The 23175-nt window shown below is 51.9% G+C and overlaps 10 protein-coding genes across 10 annotated transcripts; 4 read left to right on the top strand and 6 right to left on the bottom strand.

The window, feature by feature from the left end:
- The first annotated feature begins 801 nt into the window (after positions 1-801).
- SNOG_09332 (hypothetical protein) lies at positions 802-1779 on the top strand. The gene is made up of 2 exons (XM_001799575.1): positions 802-1093; positions 1149-1779. Exons 1-2 carry the CDS (start codon positions 929-931, stop codon positions 1494-1496), a joined length of 513 nt encoding a protein of 170 aa, XP_001799627.1. The 5' UTR covers positions 802-928; the 3' UTR covers positions 1497-1779.
- A 327-nt stretch (positions 1780-2106) lies between these two features.
- Positions 2107-3140, bottom strand: SNOG_09331 (hypothetical protein; the record flags this gene model as incomplete). Its single annotated transcript, XM_001799574.1, has 3 exons — positions 2107-2718; positions 2774-2951; positions 2983-3140. 3 exons carry the CDS (start codon positions 3138-3140, stop codon positions 2107-2109), a joined length of 948 nt encoding a protein of 315 aa, XP_001799626.1.
- Positions 3141-3681: 541 nt separating this feature from the next.
- Positions 3682-6046, bottom strand: SNOG_09330 (hypothetical protein; the record flags this gene model as incomplete). The annotated part of the gene is made up of 3 exons (XM_001799573.1): positions 3682-5094; positions 5145-5640; positions 5800-6046. The coding sequence occupies 3 exons, from the start codon at positions 6044-6046 to the stop codon at positions 3885-3887; spliced, it is 1953 nt and encodes a 650-aa protein (XP_001799625.1). The 3' UTR covers positions 3682-3884.
- A 556-nt stretch (positions 6047-6602) lies between these two features.
- On the top strand, positions 6603-9999 carry SNOG_09329 (hypothetical protein; the record flags this gene model as incomplete). Its single annotated transcript, XM_001799572.1, has 7 exons — positions 6603-6847; positions 6896-6944; positions 6993-7270; positions 7319-7490; positions 7535-7877; positions 7944-9807; positions 9858-9999. The coding sequence occupies 7 exons, from the start codon at positions 6603-6605 to the stop codon at positions 9997-9999; spliced, it is 3093 nt and encodes a 1030-aa protein (XP_001799624.1).
- SNOG_09328 (hypothetical protein) lies at positions 10000-10573 on the bottom strand (the record flags this gene model as incomplete). The annotated part of the gene is made up of 2 exons (XM_001799571.1): positions 10000-10152; positions 10247-10573. 2 exons carry the CDS (start codon positions 10571-10573, stop codon positions 10000-10002), a joined length of 480 nt encoding a protein of 159 aa, XP_001799623.1.
- A 519-nt stretch (positions 10574-11092) lies between these two features.
- On the top strand, positions 11093-14324 carry SNOG_09327 (hypothetical protein; the record flags this gene model as incomplete). Its single annotated transcript, XM_001799570.1, has 8 exons — positions 11093-11355; positions 11410-11679; positions 11957-12339; positions 12385-12515; positions 12564-12662; positions 12734-13550; positions 13601-13708; positions 13756-14324. The coding sequence occupies 8 exons, from the start codon at positions 11093-11095 to the stop codon at positions 14322-14324; spliced, it is 2640 nt and encodes an 879-aa protein (XP_001799622.1).
- A 230-nt stretch (positions 14325-14554) lies between these two features.
- SNOG_09326 (hypothetical protein) lies at positions 14555-16094 on the bottom strand (the record flags this gene model as incomplete). Its single annotated transcript, XM_001799569.1, has 2 exons — positions 14555-14832; positions 14882-16094. 2 exons carry the CDS (start codon positions 16092-16094, stop codon positions 14555-14557), a joined length of 1491 nt encoding a protein of 496 aa, XP_001799621.1.
- Positions 16095-16473: 379 nt separating this feature from the next.
- On the bottom strand, positions 16474-17565 carry SNOG_09325 (hypothetical protein; the record flags this gene model as incomplete). Its single annotated transcript, XM_001799568.1, has 3 exons — positions 16474-16799; positions 16848-17361; positions 17419-17565. The coding sequence occupies 3 exons, from the start codon at positions 17563-17565 to the stop codon at positions 16474-16476; spliced, it is 987 nt and encodes a 328-aa protein (XP_001799620.1).
- A 553-nt stretch (positions 17566-18118) lies between these two features.
- Positions 18119-19782, bottom strand: SNOG_09324 (hypothetical protein; the record flags this gene model as incomplete). The annotated part of the gene is made up of 5 exons (XM_001799567.1): positions 18119-19312; positions 19361-19418; positions 19575-19604; positions 19659-19719; positions 19767-19782. 5 exons carry the CDS (start codon positions 19780-19782, stop codon positions 18119-18121), a joined length of 1359 nt encoding a protein of 452 aa, XP_001799619.1.
- Positions 19783-20168: 386 nt separating this feature from the next.
- Positions 20169-22690, top strand: SNOG_09323 (hypothetical protein; the record flags this gene model as incomplete). Its single annotated transcript, XM_001799566.1, has 5 exons — positions 20169-20219; positions 20272-21261; positions 21310-21441; positions 21492-21704; positions 21782-22690. The coding sequence occupies 5 exons, from the start codon at positions 20169-20171 to the stop codon at positions 22688-22690; spliced, it is 2295 nt and encodes a 764-aa protein (XP_001799618.1).
- Between the last annotated feature and the right edge of the window lie 485 nt (positions 22691-23175).

Here is a 23175-nt window from a genome sequence, read left to right as displayed (position 1 = left end):
CAGATGTGCCAGCTCACTGCAACCAACAATATCTCGGGTGCGGCCTTTAGCCTCCAGTCAGAGCTCCCAAAGCTCCCAAAGCTCCCAAATGCGTCTTGGTGTTGCCATGTCACGTGGCACTTCACCAACGAACTCTGAAAGCATCTGATCTGAACACATATTCACGTCTCCTATGTCTATTGGTAGAAACGAGTCTATTATACCAGCCTTGCCCAGTAGTCGAGTATGCCTGAAGGCCTCGAACGGTGTACTCGATTCCAAGGTCTCACCGTGTATAGTCAACAATGTCTGCCCTTGCATCAATAGTCGATAGGCTGCACTGCGAATTCTACAGGTCGAATGCTCAAACAAAGTCGTGCCTTGACTCGAAGTGGATGCGATCGCAAGGCAGCAATCGTGGCTCAACATCCATGGTACATGGTCCGCCCCCATAACCGGTTCCGCTGTGCTGTGGCGGAGTCTTCCAAACATATTCGTTTGCGACGGGCGGGGTCCGAGAAGCGTGCATCGTGTGCAAACGTGGGTTGGTGGTGCTGCGAATTTACAAACGCACAACATCTGTGTGTGCCGACGATTGCTTTCACATAAAACTCAAAATAGAGATATTGTTTACATAGAAGATCGCTTGCTAGCCCCAGGCAAGCGGGCCTTTGTCACACGCTTTGAGGCTGCAGCCTTGTTCGGCGGCCAAAGCCCTGTGCGGGCGGGTGGCCTGAGCTTTGCTTGACTGCGCCGTGGTTGCCTCCCCCATCACTCTCACCAAGCGATCCCCAGTCCATATAAAGGCTCCCCTCTTCTGCGCCCTTACAAGTCTCCCACCATACCGCAACCAACTGCCACATTATCAACCGCAGTATCCGCACATCACCCATCCGCGAATAACAGCTACCCCGCTTTCAAAGCACATCCTCACTCTATACCGACAATCATGTCTACAGACGCCGCTGCCACCGAGAAGGACCAGATCTCCCTCACCACCTCTGACAATGCCGTCATGAGCGTGCCCCGCAAGGTCGCCGAGCGCTCCATCTTGATCAAGAACTTGCTCGAGGACTTGGGCGGCGAGACGTCTGAGTCGATCCCCATCCCCAACGTATTTACACCCCCGCCCCGCTTACGCCCCTAGGAACACAGCTAACAACACCCAGGTCAACGAGCCGGTCATGAAGAAGGTCCTCGAGTGGTGCGACCACCACAAGGACGACCCCCCGGCCACCCAGGACGATGACTCCGACTCGCGCAAGAAGTCCACCGACATCGACGAGTGGGACCAGAAGTTCATGCAGGTGGACCAGGAGATGCTCTTCGAAATCATCCTCGCGGCCAACTACCTCGACATCAAGGCGCTCCTCGACGTCGGCTGCAAGACGGTCGCCAACATGATCAAGGGCAAGTCCCCCGACGAGATCCGCAAGACCTTCAACATCCAGAACGACTTCACTCCCGAGGAGGAGGAGCAGATCCGCCGCGAGAATGAGTGGGCCGAGGACCGTTAAGTGGTTGCCCTTGTCCCCTCTCTCGGTCGCGTGTCCACACGCTCGCGGCATTCAGCGGCTGGCGCTTGCTGCGATTGCCCGGAGTTCTGGCGTTTTTTCAGTCACGGCATCCTTCGGTTTAGTGTTAGCTAGGCCTTGCATGGAAGGAGGGCTTGTTCGGTAGTCCCGAATTTCACTTCCCGGTTCGAGCAATCGCCTTGTACAGCATATGATGTGGCTTACTCTGCTCTCGTGTATACGTAGGCCAGTGCCTCAAAATGAATTATTTGAAAATAACCAGTAATCCTCATCTTGTGTGACCATTTCATATGAAACTGTGAGACATGGGGCGCAAGAAAAACCCCTTTTTTTGGTCACGCGCGTCTTGATGTGATGCTGTATCACACACCTGCGCACACAAATGTCAGAGCACCCCATGAAGTACATGGCCTTGCAAGAAAAGACTTTTTCTCACGCCGCATACAGCCGTCATCAGAGTACCTGAATAAACTCGAAACACATCAAATCAGAGTTGAGATTCTCCCACCAATACGTTAAGCAGCTAAGAACTCATTTTCCCCATGGAACGCCTTACCTATGCATGTACACACATACGCACAATGCCTGTCACCTACCAGCCCCTCTTGGCCAGCTTCTCCGGCTCACTCAAATGCCCACAGTTGATCCCCACCATTGCCTCACCTAGATCCATGCTCACCTCCATCAACACCTTCGGGTCTTTGTAGTGCGTGACCGCCTGCACGATTGCCTTCGCCCTCTTCGCCGCGTCGCCGGACTTGAAAATCCCACTGCCGACAAACACGCCGTCGCACCCCAGCTGCATCATGAGCGCCGCGTCCGCGGGCGTCGCGACACCGCCCGCCGCGAAGTTGACGACGGGCAGACGACCCAGCTTCGCCGTCTCCTTGAGCAGCGCGAAGTCGACTTGTAGGTCCTTTGCGTACACGCGCAGCTCCTCGTCGCTCATGCCCTTTGCGCGCGCAATCTCAGAGTTGACGGTGCGCATGTGGCGCACGGCTTCGATGACGTCGCCGGTGCCGGCTTCGCCTTTTGTGCGGATCATGGCCGCGCCCTCGGAAATGCGGCGCAGGGCTTCTCCGAGCCCGCGGCACCCGCAGACGAAGGGGATGCGGAAGGGGTGTTTGGAGACGTGGTGGATGGCGTCGGCCGGGGTCAGGACTTCGGATTCGTCGATGTAGTCGACGCCGAGGGCTTCGAGGATCTGGTGGGGGTGTTAGTGGGGTGAAGAGGGGCGTTCGGAGGGTTGGCATATGTACCTGGCATTCGACGAAATGGCCAATTCGGGCTTTGGCCATGACGGGGATCGTGACGGTGTCCATGATCTCTTTGATCATCTGGGGGTCGCTCATACGGGCTACGCCGCCCTGTGATCGAATGTCGGCGGGAACACGTTCGAGGGCCATGACGGCGCAGGCGCCTGCTTCTTCTGCTATCCGTGCCTTTCATGATATTAGAATTGACACACGTGAGGGCAAAGAATGACTCCAAACTCACTTGCTCGGCGTTGATAACATCCATGATGACACCACCCTTCAACATCCTTGCCAATCCAGCCTTGACGGCGAAGTTGTTCTCACCATCCTGAGCACCGTGGCCGTTGGTCGTGGGGAGTTCGGTTGCCATCGTGTGTGTGTGTGGTAAGTGTCGAATGTCAATTAAATGTGAAAGGAGCAAGATGTAGAAGCAACTCCAGAAGGGTCTACGGGTATAAGAGGAAAGAGTGGGTCGTGAAGGTGAGAAATATGGAGTCCGAGTCGGAACGATCTGTAGAGTGACTCAAGGAGTGTATTACCTGCACGACTGCACCGCGGCATCGACAGACATTTTTTGCCCGTTAGCAGTACCATGATCCCTTCTCCGAACCGGAGTAGGAGCCGGCATGCAGCATGCCCCGCTAAATCTAGAACCTAGCACGCCCTTGACTGACACATAAGCAGCTGGGTAGCGTACAAAGTGCCACCGTGAATAGCCGCGCTTAGTCACGAGGATATTGCCTGAATATTTGGACAGTGAACTGTAGGCCATCAAGTAGCCTGGATCTATACGCAATCTTATCGAGCTTCGAATGTGACAGAAAGGCGCTGCGTATAGCTTCAGGTTATTGTATGAGCTGCCGGATCTTGCACTCTGGTCGCCGTTCTGTCATAAGTGCGAAATTGTAGTATTCGTGCCTGGTGTAACAGGGGTATATTTATGACTGCATTGCGACAACAGAGTTGGAAAGATATTCAACGACTGGAACGCCCGGCAACATGCTGAAGATGTGCGATGCTGAAATGCGCCGATGCAATGCCAATCCCTCTTACATGCCCAAGACGAGTCCTATCGAATGCAAAATCTTGTGTCATGCTCCAACATGCCGTCTTCTCAGTACGGCGCGGTTTCGCGTTTGAGCCAGTCCATAGTCAATTTGTCGTTCTCAAAGAACTTGCTCGTCTTCTCGAAGACCTCCTTGTGGTAGTCGTTGATGAACTTTTTCTCGTCTTCCGTGAGCAGGGTCATGTCGACGAGATTCCTGCAGTGTGGAGTCAAGGTGACGTGCTCGAATCCTAGATACGGCTTGTCGCCAAATTTGTGGTTCGTCTCCACCTCTTTGACCATAATCATGTTCTCAATCCGGATACCGAACTTACCGTCCTCGTAGTAGCCTGGCTCGTCCGAGATGACATTACCGACCGCTAACGAGACCTCGGAGTACTGCACCCTGGTACCTATACCAATCGGGCCTTCGTGTACATTGAGGAATGAGCCAACACCATGACCAGTGCCGTGTCGGTAATCGAGACCTTCAGCCCATAAGAACTGGCGAGCGATAGAGTCCAGCGCGAAGCCAGTGGTGCCCTTGGGGAACTTGACACGCTCAAGAGCGATGTTGCCCTTGAGGACGAGAGTGTATGCCTTCTTCTCCATGTCCGTGGGCTTGGTAAAATGCAGCGTCCGCGTGGTGTCAGTGGTGCCGTCGTGGTATTGCGCACCGGAATCGCACAGGTAGATGGCATTTGGGTCGATGATCGAGCACGCTCCCTTCTCCGGCTTATAGTGGATGACAGCGCCGTTTGGTCCAGTGGACGAGATGGTGTCAAAGGATAGCCCCATGAACTTGTCGTGCTTCTTCCGAATGGCTTCGAGCTTGTCTGCCCCATCCACCTCATCAAGCGTAGCCTTCTTGTTGAGCAATTGGTCCTCGAGCCAGGCAAAGTACTCGGAGATAGCTGCGCCGTCGCGAATATGACATTGGCGCATACCCTCGAGTTCGACCTCGTTCTTGACTGCTTTAGCATCCCCAATAGGACTCCTGATCTCCTCCACCTTGTCGTCCCCGCCGAGCGCCTTGTTCAATGCCCATGATGCACGATTCGAGGTAAGAAACTTCTTTGTCGCATCTGCATCCGCCGCCTCAAACGCATCTTTGCTCAAGGCAGTGATATCCCCAAATATGGCCTCATAGGGGCGAATGGCGACCTTATCCCCTAGATGATCCTTGACCTCTTTCGGGAGCTTGCTTTCGTCGACGTAGAGCGTGACCACTGTTGGGGTAATGACGGCGTAGGAGAAGAAGACTGGGTTGTATGGGATGCTGTACGGGGTTAGTAGACTGTTGTCATTGATGTGTGCGCGACTGCATACTCGTTACCACGGAGGTTGAATAGCCACGCGACCTCGTCCAGCATAGAAACGACAAAGCCGAGGCTCTTCTTCTTCTCGAGCTCCTTGCGCAGGTCCTCAACCTTCTCGTCGAACGACTTGCCCGAGTACTCCATGGGCTGCACAATGACCTTCTCGCTAGGACGCGCGGGACGCTCAGCTGCCCACACCAGGTCCACAAGGTTGTCGTCCACGGCCTTGTATTCGCCGCCCTTCTTCTTGATCTTCTCGGCGAGCTTGCGGGCATCGGCCCCCGTCACCACACTAGGGTCGACGCCCACGACTTTGCCTCCTTCTACCTGGTCTGCGGTCCATTCCTGGATGGTGGGTACGTCCTGTATGCCCTGCTTCAACAGTTCCCAGTTGCTGTCCAACTGCTTCTCAGCCTGGTTGAAGTACCGGCCGTCGGTCGCGAGGGCCGCCTTGTCGTGTGTGACAACTGCATAGCCGGCAGAGCCAGTAAAGCCGCTGATGTATGCTGGGACCGGTCAATAGCTAGGCCGCGATGGCTGCGGGGGTCTGACCTCGGCGTGCATCACACGGTGCTATGTATTCACTCTGGTGGCTGTCTTCCGATGGTACCACTATGCATAGATTAGCGACGTGTCTGCTGGGTACCGCGACAGGCTATGTGTACTGTAGACATCGACTTTGCGCTCCTTCATGAGCTTGCGGAGCTCGGCGAGCCGCTCGGTGGTGTCAACTTTGGCCATGTCGATGGCGCGGAGGGCAGGAGACGTGTGGAAGGCTCTGGAGGCAAGCAATGGGTGTTTGACGGCTACATGTGTGCGCCGTAGCAGGCGTGTGAGCATATCGAGCTTATGTTCGGTAGCCTCAAGCCCCGCCGATAGCTGCAGCTCAAAGGAAAGAGCGTCCCGCGGCATTTTAGCGGGTCAAGCGCAGCCCACCTTCCTTCCCTGTCGACACCAGGCACATCTGTCACCACTGTCGGACGCCATCTAGCCCCAGAATCTTAGACTGTCCAACCGCGACACCAATTCCTCCAGCCCGTGTAAAGATGCATGTGCGTTGTGGCCGTGCATGTCCGATCGCCTCCCACCACGTTCACTCCCCCCGCTAGACGCATGCCATCTGGGCACGTGAGCAACACCACACCTTGAACATACATGGAAAACAGGGCAGAGTATGCCTCTTCAGCTATAATATCTGATCCCTTGCTTGCAAAGGGTTTCGACAATCTTAGTACGAGTAAGTCTGTTCAATTGTTTGCTAGCATTAATCCTTCGCGAATGCTTTCTTTCCATTTTCTTCCACAAGTTCCTCAACCTCTCTCGTCAAATCTTGCACATCTTTCACTCCACCAGATTCGTAGCCTAGCGTCAATACTTGATGGTCCGTGCGCCGCGTCATAGCGAGCACTATTGACGATAACTCTGACCTTGCTCAAGCAACTTTGACGACATTCCGAAAAAACTCGACATGGCGAACGCCACAAGTCAAACAGCGCAGGCATTTCCCCTGGCCTTCGACGAAATCGAGCGCTTGGTCAAGTCGTTGTATGACCCTGGCAACGCGAAGAAGATCTCCCAAAATGAAGCAACATTGAGGGTCCTCCAGCGATCACCTCAAGGATGGGAAATCGCAGACGCCCTTCTTAAGAGCAATGACGAACAAGTGCGGTTTTTCGGAGCGCTGACATTGACCGTCAAACTGAATGCAGATTCGTAAGTGTCACAACGATCTCATGTCACTGTCACTAACCATGTGAACAGCGCTGAGCTTACCGAGGAACACTCAGAGCAACTGCTTTCGACTCTCATTGTACGTTCGCAAAGCTGGTATCCGGAAAGTCCATGGCTAACGACTCAGAACCATCTAGTATCGCGACCAGCAACTTCGATCGCTACACGCAAAGTGACGTCGACTCTAGCGCAGTACTTCATCAAACCCATTTCAGTATGGACCCAGTGCATCCGCAGCTTAGTTGTCTCATTTGCTGTCGGGCAGCCTGTGCTGGACGAAGCATTAGATCAACATCCTTCGACATGGGATCTATTACCACGATTATCGGATGACCAGCTTCTTGTTCTCCTTGACTTTGGTATGAGCTTGGCAGATGAAGCAAAGAAGCCCTCCAACACCAGGGAGTAAGTTTAGCTACCTCCACAAATACGGCGACATGCTAACATCATTAGTCGCAAGCCACACGAGCGCATGGTTGCTCAGGCCGAGAGCATAGAGGTGATATTGCATGTGGCATTCGGTCGCGGTATCAAGTGGCTATCAGTGCCGATCAATAATCCAAATTTCGCAGAAGCAGTACAGCAAGGCGAAAAGATTTGCGTAGCTGCACTAAAGTGCTTCATAGTGAGTGCCTTCCACGCATGCACCAACTGCTGCTAACAAAACAGGGATGGGTGTTCTATGCTCAAGCCGAGTTTCGCGATGAACCCGAGAAACTGAAACATCTTCGGTCGGCGACTGAGCTTGTTTTGACTTGCTTAGAATACCATGTCGAAGACACTATGGAGTTCATTGCCGACATTCTAGAAAATTACCCCAAGTTCTTTGAAGCAAAGCATCAAGACATGCTCTGGTCAGCGATTGCAGGACCATGGGGAATAGAAATTCTCAAGAACTCCGACGCGGAGACAGTATCGCTTGCTAGAATCATCGTTGCTTTCGGAACAACCTTACTAGAGTCCAAGGATCTCTACAAGTTCCCAAACATCTCACACAACCAGCAGGTGCTATGTAAGTCGAGCTCCACCATTCTCACTGCTCTCAATTCGTGGACATGATATCTAACGACTGATATAGCATTCCTGCACGACCTGCTTAAATTCCCTGAGTGCGTAGGCGACGAGGATGAGGTTGCACCTGTAGTCCTTGACTTCTGGAGCAACTATGTGAGCGCAATCGCCGAGGAACAGTTCATGCACCCGCCATTTGGGGAAGATGGCGAGGAGAACAAGATTCCAGATTGGATGCAAGGCGCAAAATCTGAGGTCTTCCAAGCAGTGTCGGAGCTCGCGCAAAAGACCATCTACCCGCCAACTGACGTCCTGGAATCCTGGGATGCGGATGCTAAGAAAACCTTTAAAGTCTTCCGCATGGACGTTCGGGACATCATTGCGGAAGCATACGAATGTCTTCGCGATGCCCTAACAGACCAGTTCATTGACTTCAGCTTGCAAGCACTTGAAAGAGGCGAATGGTTGAAGCTCGAAGCCGGTTTATTTGGTCTCGTCTCCATTGCAGATGCATTCAACGAGTCAGTTGATGAGCGCTTGTACCGTCTATTTGACCAAGCTTTTCTCTCAACTATATCTGGAACTGATGGAGTGCCTGCCATTACACGGAGAACAGCTGTGGAGGCGATCGCAGTCCTCAATCACTTCTTCCTTCGGAATCCTCGCTTTTTACCGCAAGTCCTGCCGTTCCTACTCTCAGCTTTGGCTCACCCTGCCACTGCACAAAGCGCCGCAAAATCTTTTGCCCAACTATGCTCAGAATGTCGGAAGTCCCTTACAGAAGAATTGGGCTCCTTCTTCCAGATGTACGAGCAGTTTCTCACATATCAGACCGCCGAGGAGTTCACAAAGAGCAAGGTGCTCGAAGGTATCGCAGCTATCGTACAGTCCCTTGATACGGACGAGAAAAAGCTGGCGGGCGTGCGTCAGCTCTTTCACTACGTCGCGCAGGACGCTATGCAAGCCATCAACGTGACCAAAGAGGGCAGGGATTTGGAGCACGGGCAAGTACTGGCACTCACAACACTCAAGTGCTTGACGACCATTGGCCGATCGCTTCAGGCTTTGGATGAAGACGTGGTCGATCTTGCGACGGAGAAAGACCAGTCGACCTTCTGGCTGCAAGGACCCGGGAAAGAGATCCAGAACCAGATCATCAACTTCGTGAATTACCTAACGCAGGTTTTTCCTGGAAATGACGAGATCATCGAAGCAGCATGCAACGTTCTCCGTACCGGCTTCAAGGAAACCGTACCTGGCCCATTTGTGCTGCCACCTTCAGCAGCTGTCGACTTCATCACGAAGACAAACGCTCAGACTCCCAGGCTTCCATTCGTCTTAGACACGGCGTGTTGCTGGCTGTCTTCCTTCAAGCACAGCCCTCCTGTGGGATTCGCTGAGAATGCACAGCGTCTGCTACAACACAATATTGGCATCATGCAAGCGCTAGAACATCCACGCAACGACCCTGAAATCTCTGTGGGCTGTCTCGAACTGCTTCAGAACTTCATCAACTCAAATCCTCAGATCCTTATCCAACAGCAGCCAAACATCCTTGCCGGCATGTTCGGTTTTACCATCGAATCAGTCAAGTCGCCTGAGGTGCTCCCGAAGCGGGCAGCAGCCAAACTATGGAAGGACATCTTCGAGCTAGCCAGCAATACACATGGTCCACACCAAGGCACTGCGCAAGACATCATCAATCACTTCGGCCCATCGATAACCTTCGCCCTGATCTCGAACGTATGCGGTGAGGTGGACCAGACAAGTCTCGACCACATCGTCATACCGTTACGTGCTTTGATCAAATCTGACAAGAACGCTCGAACATACATCACCAACGCTCTGACTGAGCAGCCACTTTTACAGCGCTATCAGCAGGACTCCATGGTGCAGGACGTAGTCCGCAAGTTCATCGAGAGTATGATTCGGTAGGCTTCCAATCACCCTCCCTCGCATACAGGTACTGATATATACACAGAAACGCAAAGAACTCAAACGCGTTCAGGGAAGCCGTCAAGGCTTTCTGGCAGACGTGCAAACAGCTCCAGATGCAGTTGCAACCACAGGCCATGACTCCTCACCAGATGATCCACGGCCTGAGCCTGCAAAACACCTACTGATTAGAACTCGGCGAATGCGGCCAGAGCAAACGTCAAGCCAAAGGATAGCTTGAACGCGACGTTATCCCGCACCAGCGAGCGAACATTCGTTTGCTTGAAGCGCCGCTGCAGAAATGAGTATGGGATTATGTGGATTCCTCGGGATTCAATGGCCTAGCATGTCTGTTAGCATCGTCCTTCGCATATATGGCATATAGAAACCCCCAATAGACTTCCTTCCATTACTCTTCACCACCTCAAAACGTACCTGCAAAACCACAATCCCCAACCCAATCAAAATCGCCAACGGCTTGCTAAACACACTAATCCCCAATCCCCCTAACACACCCAGAATCGAGCCCATACTAACTTGCCGGATAGCCTGTGGATTCGCAGCTCCAGACTCGGTGATGACGGGCGTCCGCGCTTCAGATGCATAGTTGCCCATCAAGTCGTTCTTGATCTTGCTGATTGGATCTGCGGCGTCGCAGCGGATGCGCTGGGAGTGCCGGTATTGCAGGAGCAGCGGAGTGGAGAGGATGAGGGGGGTGCTGACCATTAGGCCGCGACGGAGGCCAGGGAGGAGAAACGACATTTTGAAATTTCCGTGTTTCTTGACAGGAGGATATTGGGTTTGCAGGTAGGCGGTCAATTGATCTTTTAAATCCTCCCGTGGATGGCTCCTGGTGATCCTCCGAGGTTTGCGCGCTGATCCCACGTGTATGGCAGCTGAGCCGGTGTTCGCTGCTCGGGTGGAGTACAAGTACACAGCACCACTCGTCGAGATACTTTGCCTAAAGCTTCGAAATATAGGAAGGGAATTGGTACACAGCGTCCGAGACATGTAGAGGTCAATTGCTCAAGCCCTCGCTCGCCGCGGATGTGCCCTCGTTGCTTTGGTGATGTCATTGGCTGCTCTGGCGTCTCGGCTAAGCGCATCGGGGATGGGAGCTTGGACCCTGGATTGAGGGTTTGGGAGACGTCGCGTCGCGGAGTTGCACCATGATGGATTGTTCGCAGGCTTTTTTCTTTGTATTTAATGTCGCTCCTTGTATAACGTTCCATCGCTTGGAAGATTGTATTGAGAGACTAAGTGGCAGGTGAGAGCGCGGCAATGGCGGCCCGGACAGTTTTACTCGCGCTGGCGAATCTGCTCATTCCGGTTGCGATTCTCGTGTTTGCGACTGGATTCTTTCCGTATAAGCCGTTTATGCCGGGACTGGCTTTGTATGAGGATACAGAATCGAACAGCGCGTTGGGAGATGGCACGCAGAAGATCCCCGCGGCGCCATTCGACAAGCTGGTCTTCATGGTCGTGGATGCGCTGAGGAGCGATTTCGTATTTGGTGAGGAGAGTGGGATGAGCTTTGTGCAGAGGTAAGACTACTTAGAAACCTGTAAAGGACCTTCAAATAGCTAATTGCCATCCAGTCTGATTCGAGACGGCACCGCGCTGCCTTTCACAGCTCATGCTACCTCTCCTACCATCACGATGCCTCGCGTCAAAGCCATTACCACGGGCTCCATCCCCTCATTCGTAGACGTAATTCTCAACTTCGCCGAGTCAGACACCACTTCCACGCTGGGCACACAAGACACCTGGCTTGCGCAAATCAAAGCCAAGGACTTTGACAATCGCAAAGGAAAGCTAGTTATGTACGGCGACGACACGTGGTTGAAGCTGTTCCCAGACTTCTTCGAGCGTGCGGATGGGACGAGCAGTTTTTTTGTTTCGGTCAGTGCGCAGCATCCACCCAGTGTACATAGGAAGAATACAATGTTGACTCTCATGGCGCGTGCAGGACTTTACAGAAGTGGATAATAATGTGACGAGGCATATTCCCGAGGAGTTGCTGAACAGTGACTGGAACGCGATGATATTGCACTACTTGGGCCTCGATCATATTGGGCATAAGGCTGGTCCTAAAAGGTCAATTTCGCGCGATCTAGGACGAGGAATATACTGATGATAAAATAGCCCCAACATGGTTCCAAAGCAGAAGGAAATGGACGAAATGGTCCGGACCATATACAACGCCATCGAGAACGAAGACCACCTTGCGAATACCTTGTTCGTCATCTGCGGCGACCATGGCATGAATGAAGGCGGCAATCACGGCGGATCCTCACCCGGCGAAACATCGCCTGCGCTTGTCTTCATGAGCCCCAAGCTCACCAAAGTTACAAGCAAATCGAAGCGAAGCAGTCCAACAGCACCGAAAGCTGGTACTGAATTCGACTACTACCAGATGGTAGAACAGAGTGATATTGCACCTACGGTCGCCGGTCTACTGGGATTCCCAGTTCCAAAGAATAATCTCGGGGTGTTTCTAGAAGAGTTCCTGGGATTCTGGGATAGAGGTAAGTACCTTGACTGAGTTCGAAATTTCAATCTGACGAGGCTAGATGAGGATCGACTCCAACTGTTGTACCGTAATGCAATCCAGATCAAGAAGATCGTGCAAGCCAAGTTCTCGAATTTGAGGTTCGACGAGCAGACAGTCATACCTAAGGAAATGGGGTTCGAATGTGGCAAGGTCAGTCGCCAATCTGATCTAGCAAGAATGCCTACTGATGTGTGATAGGCCCAAAGCCTGAACGACGGTCAATCATTGGCATGCGCCTGGCAAGACGTGATGAAGGGTTTTGAAAATCGGAGTACAATGTCGGACAGCCTGTACAAGGTATGGAAATTCCATTGCCCAAGATAGCGTGCTCGAAACCCACTTGTGGTATGGTTACTGACGCCTTCTAGTTCATGCGCGAAGCTCAAGAAAGCATGTCCGGTGCGGCATCCAACTACGACGTGCCTCGCCTGTTCATTGGAAGTGCTCTAGCATTCCTCATATGCTGCTTGAGCTTCTTTACACTACCCAAGCTTCGTCCGATCTCACCTGCTGGCGTCTACTACATCATGACCCTTGCGCTCTACGGCGTCCTTATGTTCGCGTCTTCCTATGTCGAGGAAGAACACAACTTCTGGTACTGGGCCACATCAGGCTGGTTCTTCGTTGTCTTCATCGAGAGCCAACGCAAAGACTGGACGATTCGGTGGATGTTCCACCCAGCGCTTATGGCTCTCGTCCTACATCGAGTGATCCGGAGATGGAATCAGACGGGCCAGAAGTATGCTGGAGCAGACGACATAGTCAATAGTGGTATCTTCCACGGTAACAGCTTTGTGCTCTGGTCCCTAGTCGGAGCGACATACATGGATGTCACACTCCGCTTGGCTGGGCATGTTGCTCGCTCAATCGCCACATTCGACGGCGACCAAAGCAAAAAGAGCTTGGACGCTGAACCTACCGACGTTAATCGTCTGATGGGAACGATTGCTGTTCTGCCATTGACTGCAACAGCCTTTGCGTTCAAGCTCGCGTTCACTGCGAAAGATGCACCTGAGCTTACATACGGTCTATCTGGAGGCATGATGGACTCTCTGGAAGCACTCGACCTCGTCGGTCTTGCGCAAATGGTATTCGGTGGCATTGCCTTGAGCGGAGGCTGGATCACTTTTACTGAGTGGCAGAGGAGCAGGACGAGAGCAAAGAGAGGTCGAGAGGGCAACGGTGGTACGTTGTCTCGTCCTTAGAAGTCGTTGACACTCGCTAACTCATCGCAGACCTTGCTGTCGCATTCTTCGACCTAACCACCCTGTTCCTCCTCACCCAAACAAAAGCTCACAACATACCCCTCTATATGCTCTTCCGCCTGCAATTCTTCTTCCTCAGTAAGCCCCCTCCCACCTCTTCTACCACCCATCTAACCTCCCCCCAGCAATTATCGACCTTTCCCCCACCGCCATAACTCTCACCACCCTCCTCCTAACTCAAACCTCATTCTTCGCTCTCGGTAACAGCAATTCCATCTCCTCCATCGACCTCTCCAATTCCTACAACGGCGTATCCGGCTACAACGTCCTCGCCGTCGGCCTCCTCGTCTTCCTCTCCAACTGGGCCGGACCTGTATACTGGTCACTTGCCGGCGTCCTCCTCCTCGGCGCCCACGGCAAACAGCAACGCTTCATCAACACCGCGGAACTGCACAAGGCGGATTGGATCGCACAAGAGCATAATTTCTTGAACGATATGGCGAGGAAGGAGGAGAAGAGTCGCGATGATAGGAAGGATAAGAGGGCTTGGGTCGGGCATGCGAGTCTGTTGACTTTCTGGACGGGAGTCATGTTGACGAGTGTTATGGTGGCTTGTACCGCGTTGAGGCAGCATCTTTTCATTTGGACGGTGTTTAGCCCGAAGTTTTTGTTTGCGATGGCGTGGGGGTTGGCGTGGCATTTGGGGGTCACTATAGGTCTTGGAGGGTTCGCGTGGTGGGTTGGGACGTGGTAGAGGTATGAAGGAGGGTGGAATGTGTGGATAGAGAGGATTGTTGCATGTATATTATGAGTTGTTATAGTAGATCAAGGCAGCCTGCAATGTACAAGTACATGCTTTGACTGTCGCAATCATGGAACTGGTATAATATCTCGCTCTTTTCATATCATATTGACACTTTCAGCCGAATTACCACACTAACGCTTATCATTATTACAACTACTTTTACACCCTACCTGTATACACTACTCCTTGGGAATAACATGGACCTCCCATTGCGCATCATACTGCCCCTCAAACTTCTCGCGCTTCTCAGCATCACCCAGTGGCCCAGCCTTACTCGTCACTGGACTCGCTAGGACTCCCTTCTTCTCTCTTGTTTGGAGGTACTCGAGGAACTTTACAGATGCGTCGATGTAGTTGAATAGAGCGATGCGCGGATTGAGCGTTGTGCCCGTGACCATTTTCATGATCCACGGGACTATCAGAGGAGCGTCAGTGCAGGATGGATGCGCGGTGCCAGCTGTCTTGTATTAACATTGCGAAAGAGAAATAGGAGGGAGCAAACTTACACAGCGTCATGAACCACCCTTCCTTCACACTTTCGATGATGCGCCGAACAACATCGAAATGCTGGCCCTGTCCGTAAAAGTCTACTTGCTTCTCTGTCCACTCGCCACTTTGCATGACCAGCACGGGCACGTCGATGTCTTTGTTGAGTGGGCCAGATCCTTTCCCGGGGTCGAGCGCGATACCGCCATTAGTGGGCATGGCTTTGGTTCCGGCGGCTTTCAGGGCCTGCATGGCGCCTGTCGCACCGTAAGAGTGCCCGGCTACAGTGACAGCGGCGAGGTTGAGACGGCCCTTGAAGCCAGGAAGAGCTTCACGTGGGGAATCGGGCTTTAGGTTGACAACGGGTGCATCGCCGGCGTTGAGTTGTGCAAATAGCTTTATTGTCTCGCTGATTTCGGCTTCGCGGAATGCAAGTTGTGCGGCCTTGAGGTCCAAGTCGGTCATGGGTGGGTCAGACTTCAAGTCTTTCAACTTCATATGCCAGACCTTCTTCTCCTTGCCATCGGGGTAGTGAACGATGGTGCCAGGGCCACTTCCGTCCCGATGTTCTACTGCGGCTACGACGTAGCCGTGACTAGCGATACTACCAAGGTAGTGTGAGTAGCTCTGGCTCATACCAGCCATACCATGCGTAAAGACCACACATGGTAGAATTCCAACCTCGTCTTCGCGCTTTAGTTCTTGATGTTCTTGCTCAATGACCTTGCCAAGACCTCCAGCGCCAGCGCCGTCATCTCCCAAAATCTTCTCCGCGCTGCTGAGGATGGGCGCATCGACAACACCTGGGATCACAGTGCTAGATCCAAGCAGCCAAAGGCCAAAAGTGAACAGTGACTGCAGCGGTGCGAACGAAATACCTGCAAGTCGTGCGTATCCAGTGCCAATGAGAGAAATAGGCTGCGGAAGCCACGGACGCGCCCAAGGTCGTCGACTGGGCGATGCTAGTGGTAAGGAAGATGGATAGTACAGCGTTATTGCGAGTGTTGAAAGTTCGAATGCATTCTCTCCCGTCTCCTTCAATATCGCGTCATGAATGACTCTCTTCTGCACCTCAGTCTCTACATCCAGGATACCAACTTCATGAGGCCCGGTGTATGGTGGAAGCGGCGATGTAATGGGAGTTAGACTAAAGACGAATAACCAGAAAAGTACTGATGCAGATGTAAAGATTATGACGCGGCGCGGCGTTAGGCGACTCAAGCCGAAGACCATAATGGGAGGCGACAAACTGTAGTAAAATAAGAGTAAGGCGTGGTTTGAGTATTTAGGTCAGATGTCGTGAAGCAGGATTAATTCTAGGTCTCATAATGTTGGAATCATTCATGAGGTGGATGGCAAAAGTGGCTGAGGCTTGGATCGAACAATGACGTAATGCGACATGATTGGCTGAAGCACCATCACAATGAACGCTTTTGTTTACCAATTTCCCTCCCAACACCAACTTTGAATGACTTGTCTCAAGTGAATTCATATCGTAAAGAAGGTCCCTAGAGCAATTCCCAAAGTTCCGCAAGATCCGGCTCGCCCTTGCAATGAGTATGTGCATCCTGTGACAATCGATGGTAGTTCGAATGAAACACCACAACGCTTCCTACACCTTGATATTCACTGGAGCCACTGTCGTTTCTACGGTCGTCCCACTGGAGGTCTGTAGATTGAAGCCACGCGCCTCTTGTCCAGCGTTCAAGCCCCAAGCCGTAGAGCTGTCGTCATGCACCGTCGTGCGCCGCATGTCCCTCACAAATTTACCCTCGAAGCTACCGCCAGTTGCCCTATGCATGACTGCAGTATTGTCCCATGCAACCATGTCACCCTCGTTGAGCCAGTCGACACTCAGGATGTACTTTGGCTGCGTGACATGCTTTAGCAATCTCTCGAACAACGCCGCACTTTCGCTCTCAGGGAGTGGTTTGCAGTCTGACGTCTCCAGATGATGACAGTGCGTAGATAGATACAAATTCGTACGACCAGACGGTTCATGAGTCTGCACGATCTTGTGCCGCATCATTGGTTCTGACTCGGGTACCAAGTCTGCGAAGAACTCGGGCGACCCCAATTTGCGCGAGTGTAAGAGCGTGTGTGCGCCCACGAGGTCGCAATCTAGGAGTTCTATCTTAAAGTCTTCATCCAAGTCGTCCCATGCCGTTCGACTATCAGCGAATTCTGTCTCGCCTCCCATACCCGGCGGTGGTAATTTGACTGCGCGCAACAACGACCAGCTCGCTCGACGTGGATTAAAGCTCGAATCGACATGGAATAGGGCGTTTCCTTTGTTGTAGTGTGCACGAGGTGAGTCCGGGTCGATGGCGTTGCCCTCCTCGTCCACGTTCCCAGCATCGAAGAGCTCGTAATGCGTGTATCGCAGCTTCCGCCCGCCAGTCAGATACCGGCGTACGTTGTCGAGAGCACCGATGCGTGACGAGAATTCGACATGTTTGGCATCGGACAGCCCAGTGTTGCGGAAGACCAGAACACCATACTGTGAGAGATATGCTCATTAGAAGTACATCGTGATAAGCAACTTGGAAGGTAGTACCTTGGCCATAGCAGACTTGATCTCTTGAAACTGCTCGTCGGTCGCATTCTCAAAGTCGGCTCCAATTATCTCTGCACCATAGCTGGGATGAAGCTCTTTGAAAGTAATGGTTTTGAAGTGTGAAGCTTCGGCGAGAGGACCTGGCATCTTGGGCGATGTTGTTTCAATTGAGAGTGCAAGGATGACGATTAGGTCTCTGATGTAGAATATGTATGTACCTGGACTGATAGGCAAGACTGCCTCAACTTACTCCCGGTAATTTGAACCCGAAGAGCGGAGCAATTCGCAGTCTTGCCAATCATGGGAAGTAGGTGCGCCGTGTTCCCCGCATTCAGGATGCATACTCAACCTCTTTAGTCGTCATGTGGGGCCATCACCACCGGTGATGCACATTCTTGTTAATCCTTAACTGAATGCAAAGAGAATCATGTTACATTTTCTTTTCTAGTGCGTGAATAGAACTCAGCTGACATGACTGTTCTACTTGCCAATCGTAAACTATCATGGTTGTTGCGATACAGGTTGCGAGATGTTGAGATATTATGATAGTATTCGCATCAAGACGATCGAAGTGGATATCAAACGGCTCGTCCAAGGGTTTGCTGGCAGGGATGTTCATGCTATTTAGGTTTTATCTATCCTTCTATATTCACGAGAGCGTGTGCGGCCATGACCTGAGCTTCGACAATGCAATTCTAGTCTACAGAGGGACAGTCTTCTCCTTGAAACGTACATCGTACTGGTCCTCCAACGTCTTCATGAGTGGCCTACAGATCTCTGGGCTCATGGGTGCGAGAATTCCCTTCTCACTCAGCGTGCCATCGAGCACCTGTTGGACCGCGATCGCACACGGCACACCGACGAGCTTAGCCATGGCAGAGTAACCCTTGGGGTCTCCGTACTCCACTAGCGTCGATGTGCGTACGACCTTGCTGCCGTCCTTGTTCTCGATCTCGAACCTGTGCTGGAGCATGACCATGTCACGCTCGCCCTCCTCGTACTGCATCTTCTGTTCAAGGGTAGCGCAGAGAGTGTCGAGAGGGTTGCCGCGGGGGATGATCTGCTCATCAGATAAGAGGCCGATCCAGCGGAGACCCGAGATGATGCGCTCCTTCTCTTCTGTGGTAGCGAATTTGGTCTTGGAGCTGATGGCCCAGATGATGTCCTCATCCTTGTCGCTCGATGCGCCGAGGACCTTGGCCGTAGCGTCCCTCCATGTGCGCTTCTCGCCCTCCTTGAGGAAGTCCTTGGGATCTTCTGAAAGGAACCCAATGTCGACCAAGCACTTGATGTACTCTGGGAATCCGCCGTACCGTAGAGTACCCCGGACGATGGTCTGTGCTTCGGGAATGTTGTATCGCTCCTTGTATGGGGTAGAGTCACGGTTAGGGTAGGCGACGAACGCGTAGCCGGGGTAGATGAAGTAAGGCTTAGCCTCAGCCATGAGCTCAGGGCCCTCGACTGTCTTGACCTTGCCGTCCTGGTAGTAGCTTGCCTGGTTCCTGAGTGCTAGCAGAACACCGCGGGAGCTCCACGAGAATTTGTATCCAAGAGGGTTGTCTGAGTTCTCAGGTGCGGGTAGACCACCACAGTACGACTTGAAGGACAAGATTTTGCCTCCGGCCTTGTGTACTTCGTCGATGGTGAGGACAGCCGAGAGATGGTCGACACCAGGATCTACACCGATCTCGTTCATGACTGTGATACCGGCCTCCTTGGCCTGAGCATCGAGCTCCATCATTGCAGGAGACACGTATGACGTAGTGACAACGTTCTTCTTCTCCCGGATTGCCGACTTGATGACAGTTGCGTGGAATGTGTAGGGGATCAAACTGATGACAAGATCGACCTTGCGAACCTCAGCGTCAAGAGCTTCAGAGTTGTTGACATCGAGCTATCATTGTTAGTATTTTGAGGGTATATTAGAAGTCATGTATATTACGCTGATGGCAGTGGCATTTGGAATGCCCTTGGCCAGCGCCTGTGCCTTCTCGAGAGTTCTGCAGGCTGGAAAAAGTCAGAAGAGGCATTTCGGATTGCATGTTGCTTTTCTTACCGACGGTGACTTTGACGCCCGACTTTCCTAGAACATCGGCAGTAGGTCGCGTGCTTTGATCATTAGTTTAACTGTTTTCATAGCACGTTTGATTACCTACACGAAGCCTGCACCGAGCAGAAGGACCGACCTAGGTAAAGATTAGCTTCTTCACTATGATCGCCTGGGTGTTGAATTCACTCACTTTCCGCTGTATGCTCCAGCAGCACTACCGCTGACTGAGCCAATGACTTCCTGAAACTTGTCTGCATACATTAGCATTCGTCCAAACCAATTCAATTCAGGTACTTACTTGTAATAGCTTCCATCTTTACCGGTTTAATGCTTGAATCGATATGAGAAGTTCTTTGGACGTTATATCGTTTGTCGTTGAGTCCGACGGAGTTCAAAACTTTTAGCGGGGTGCTCCGTTCGCGCTCCGTCATCGCTCTTGCCACGCTCCCTCGGAATGGAAGGTGGGGGAACGCGCATCTTCCGGGGAGGAGCCGAAGCTAGAGCGCATTCGTCTAGGGCGCATCTCGTACCTTGAGCCGCATGCGCGAGGCACGCGTTTCATCACTGGACATCAGGACACCATCAGCACAGCACGTCGCAAATAAGACAATAATCGACAATACTTGGGGGCCTTCTCTGGTCACATATTGAAATCACGCTGAAGTGAAGGGCGCCTTACACGCGCCAAGGATCTCTCATCATGCCTTCCGCTGTGGATCACCAGGACGACTTATGGATGGCTATCAAACAGGTAGTTTTGGTACTGCATGAGGGAAGTTTGTATCAAAGCTGACATATGGCAGATTTCCCAGTCATCCATGGGCTCAGATTACATTGACCAGCTCATACCTATCATGAAAGATGCAAGGTACTCCAATCAGTTGCAATCTGCATTTGATCAATTCTCGAATGATCGCGAGGCTGAGATCGAACGGATATGTAACGCCAACCATCAGGACTTTGTGAGCTCTGTGGATTCCATGCTTCGTATCCGAGACCAGACTGTCCAAATGAGTGGTGACATCCTGGAACTGAATGAGTCGATCCAGGAAAGTATCGAGAAACTGGCGGAGCAAAAGAAGGCGCTGGTGGACTCGCGAGGGGTACGGCAAAATATTAACGAAGCAACGCAAGCTTTGAACGCTTGTTTGAACGTGTTGAGAATAGCGAATAATGTCCAAGACATGCTGCGCGAGAAGAACTACTATGGCGCTCTGCGGGCGCTGGACGAGCTACAGACCGTGCACCTCAAAGCTATCGACCGATACAAGATTGCGGACATGATTGAGAAATCCGTGCCCCAGACGCAGGATCAGATAAGAGAAGCCGTCAAGACGGACCTCAGCACATGGCTATTCAGGATTCGAGAGTCATCGCAGTTTCTTGGCGAGGTGTCCTTCTACTACACTGATGTCAGGCGAACACGCAATCAAAATCGAGCTGAGGCCGATCCGCGCTTCTCCAAGTTCAAATTGAACTCTGCAATTGAGCTTGTAGCGGATGAGACCGACGAGTTTGACGTATTGAACAACGAAGAGGCTGGCAATGAGACGGACTTTTCCCCGCTATTTGAAGCGATGCATATTAACGAAACGCTCGGCAAGAGCGATCAGTTCAGAACAGAATACGCAGCGGATCGACGGACCCAGAAGGATTTAATCATACCCACTAAGCTGAATCTGCTCGACGAAGAGTGTGGCGATTTGAGCAGTCTGCTGGAAAGTATCGCTGGTTTTGCCATCATTGAGAAGGCCACCATGTCTAAGACTGCCAACCTACGACATCAATCAGACGTAAGCAGATTTTCCAGATTTAAGCAGACGCCGCTAAAGATTACCTAGGTCGATGAACTGTGGGACTCGATGTGCCAAAGCGCGATCAATCTCATCACCAAGAACCTACACACCGTGGAAAACGATGAGCTGTTGCTCAGGATTAAGGGTCGTGTAGCACTCTTCATGCTTACCATGGAAGTGTGTATCCTCATACTCAATTCAGGGCCATTTACTAACAAGACGCATAGAAATGGGGATACTCCGTGGCAGCAATGAATGACCTTTTACTAACACTATTCTCCAAATACTCAGAACTTTTGAAGCAACGCTTCAGCGATGACTTCCTCGAGATCGTTACAACGGACGACTACATGCCCATGCCTATTAATAGCGTTGAGGAGTACGACAAGGTCGTGACTGTCAGTTGGTATTCGCCTGATAAAACGCGCGAAGTAGCTCACGTACGTCTACATTGCTTCTCATGTCGTGCATGACTAACTTCAAGTACAGCTTCCCATGTGTGCTGCCGTTCTCTCAGATGTATCCGCTTTGCTGTATCGACATTCGCAACTTCCTCAACCAAATATACCTCTTTAGCGACGATTACTTCCAAAAGTCTAGCATCATTGACGAAACCCTTCGCACTGCGCTGGACGACCTACTGTGCCAAAAGGTATGCCAGGCACTCATCGAGCGGCTCTCCTCACAGTATCCCGGCCAGATCGTGCAGATTTTGACGAACCTGGAGCATTTCGAGGTCGCGTGCGTCGAATTACAAGATCTGCTTTTCCAAGCACGAAGCTCACCAAGTGCAACTGGACCAATTATCCTGGAAGCCACAGAGCGCTTTAAGCTTGCCAAAAAGCAAGCATCTGACCGCATCTTCGAGCTCGTAAACAGCAAGATTGACGACCTCATTGAGACTGCTGAGTACGACTGGATGGCTACAAAGCCTGCCGCCGAGCCGAGCGAGTACATGCTTGAGCTTACGCGCTACCTCTCGAACATCATGTCCTCCGTTTTGCTCGCACTTCCGACGGACATCAAGGAATTCATTTATTTCGATGCGCTTTCACACGCGAGCACCGCGATTCTAGATCTTACACTTGATGAGGGAGTAAAGCGCATCACACCATCAGCAGTCGCTGACCTGGCTACCGACACGCGCTATCTCTCCGACTTTGTCTCCTCGCTCAACAACCCCATTTTGATGGAGAACCTGGACGAATTGACACAAACCGTCGCGCTCATGGGCACCGAAAACAGCGATGAGTTCTTCGACGTTGCGCAGCGCAACAGAAAGTATGGCAAAGTGGATAACATGAAGGGTGCGATTTTACTGGAGAAGGTACAAGAGGGCGCGCAGGTCGCGGCACAGAGTCCAACAAAACCATCGACTACCAGCGAGCGCTTCGGCACATTGGGCAGTAGGTTCAATTTCCGATAGAAAGAAGTCGTGGCTGGTCGAAATAGTGATTGCGCACTGTTTGAGAAACATTTTGCGGCGTTCCAGTCATCCTTAAGGGTTGCGACGTATGAGCGATATACCATTGTTGAGTAGTAATGGGATATCGCAATAACAGCCTCTACCCCTTTCCACATGCGCTTGACTAGTATCGTCAAAACTCATCAAAGTTTGTAGAAAGAAAGGTCTGTCTGAGGTAGACAGCGATGACGCAATATGCCAAGATGATAGGCGCGACCTTCAGATGGGACTGGACGCTTCACATGAAGCCTTTGATCTGCACCAATATCAATGCGTTATCTTGACGTACAGGCTCGACTTTGATGCCCTTCCTCATAGCGTTGTCGATTTTAAATTACTTTCATGCTCACCAACAGAGGGCCAACAAGGGTTGGCGATTTTACGCGACAAGCATTGTTACTGCATAGCGGTTCTTGTAATGCAAGCGATAAAGGTGACAACAGAAT

Source organism: Parastagonospora nodorum (genome assembly GCF_000146915.1).
Source record: "Parastagonospora nodorum SN15 chromosome Unknown scaffold_14, whole genome shotgun sequence".
Taxonomy (NCBI): domain Eukaryota; kingdom Fungi; phylum Ascomycota; class Dothideomycetes; order Pleosporales; family Phaeosphaeriaceae; genus Parastagonospora; species Parastagonospora nodorum.
This window is presented reverse-complemented; position numbering and strand designations above follow the sequence as displayed.

What these genes read in the sequence shown, in the direction of transcription:
- SNOG_09332 (XM_001799575.1), top strand. Translation starts at nt 929, where the DNA reads ATGTCTACAGACGCCGCTGCCACCGAGAAGGACCAGATCTCCCTCACC. An exon ending in AGTCGATCCCCATCCCCAAC is followed by an intron (nt 1,094 to 1,148) that starts GTATTTACACCC and finishes AACAACACCCAG; the next exon opens with GTCAACGAGCCGGTCATGAA.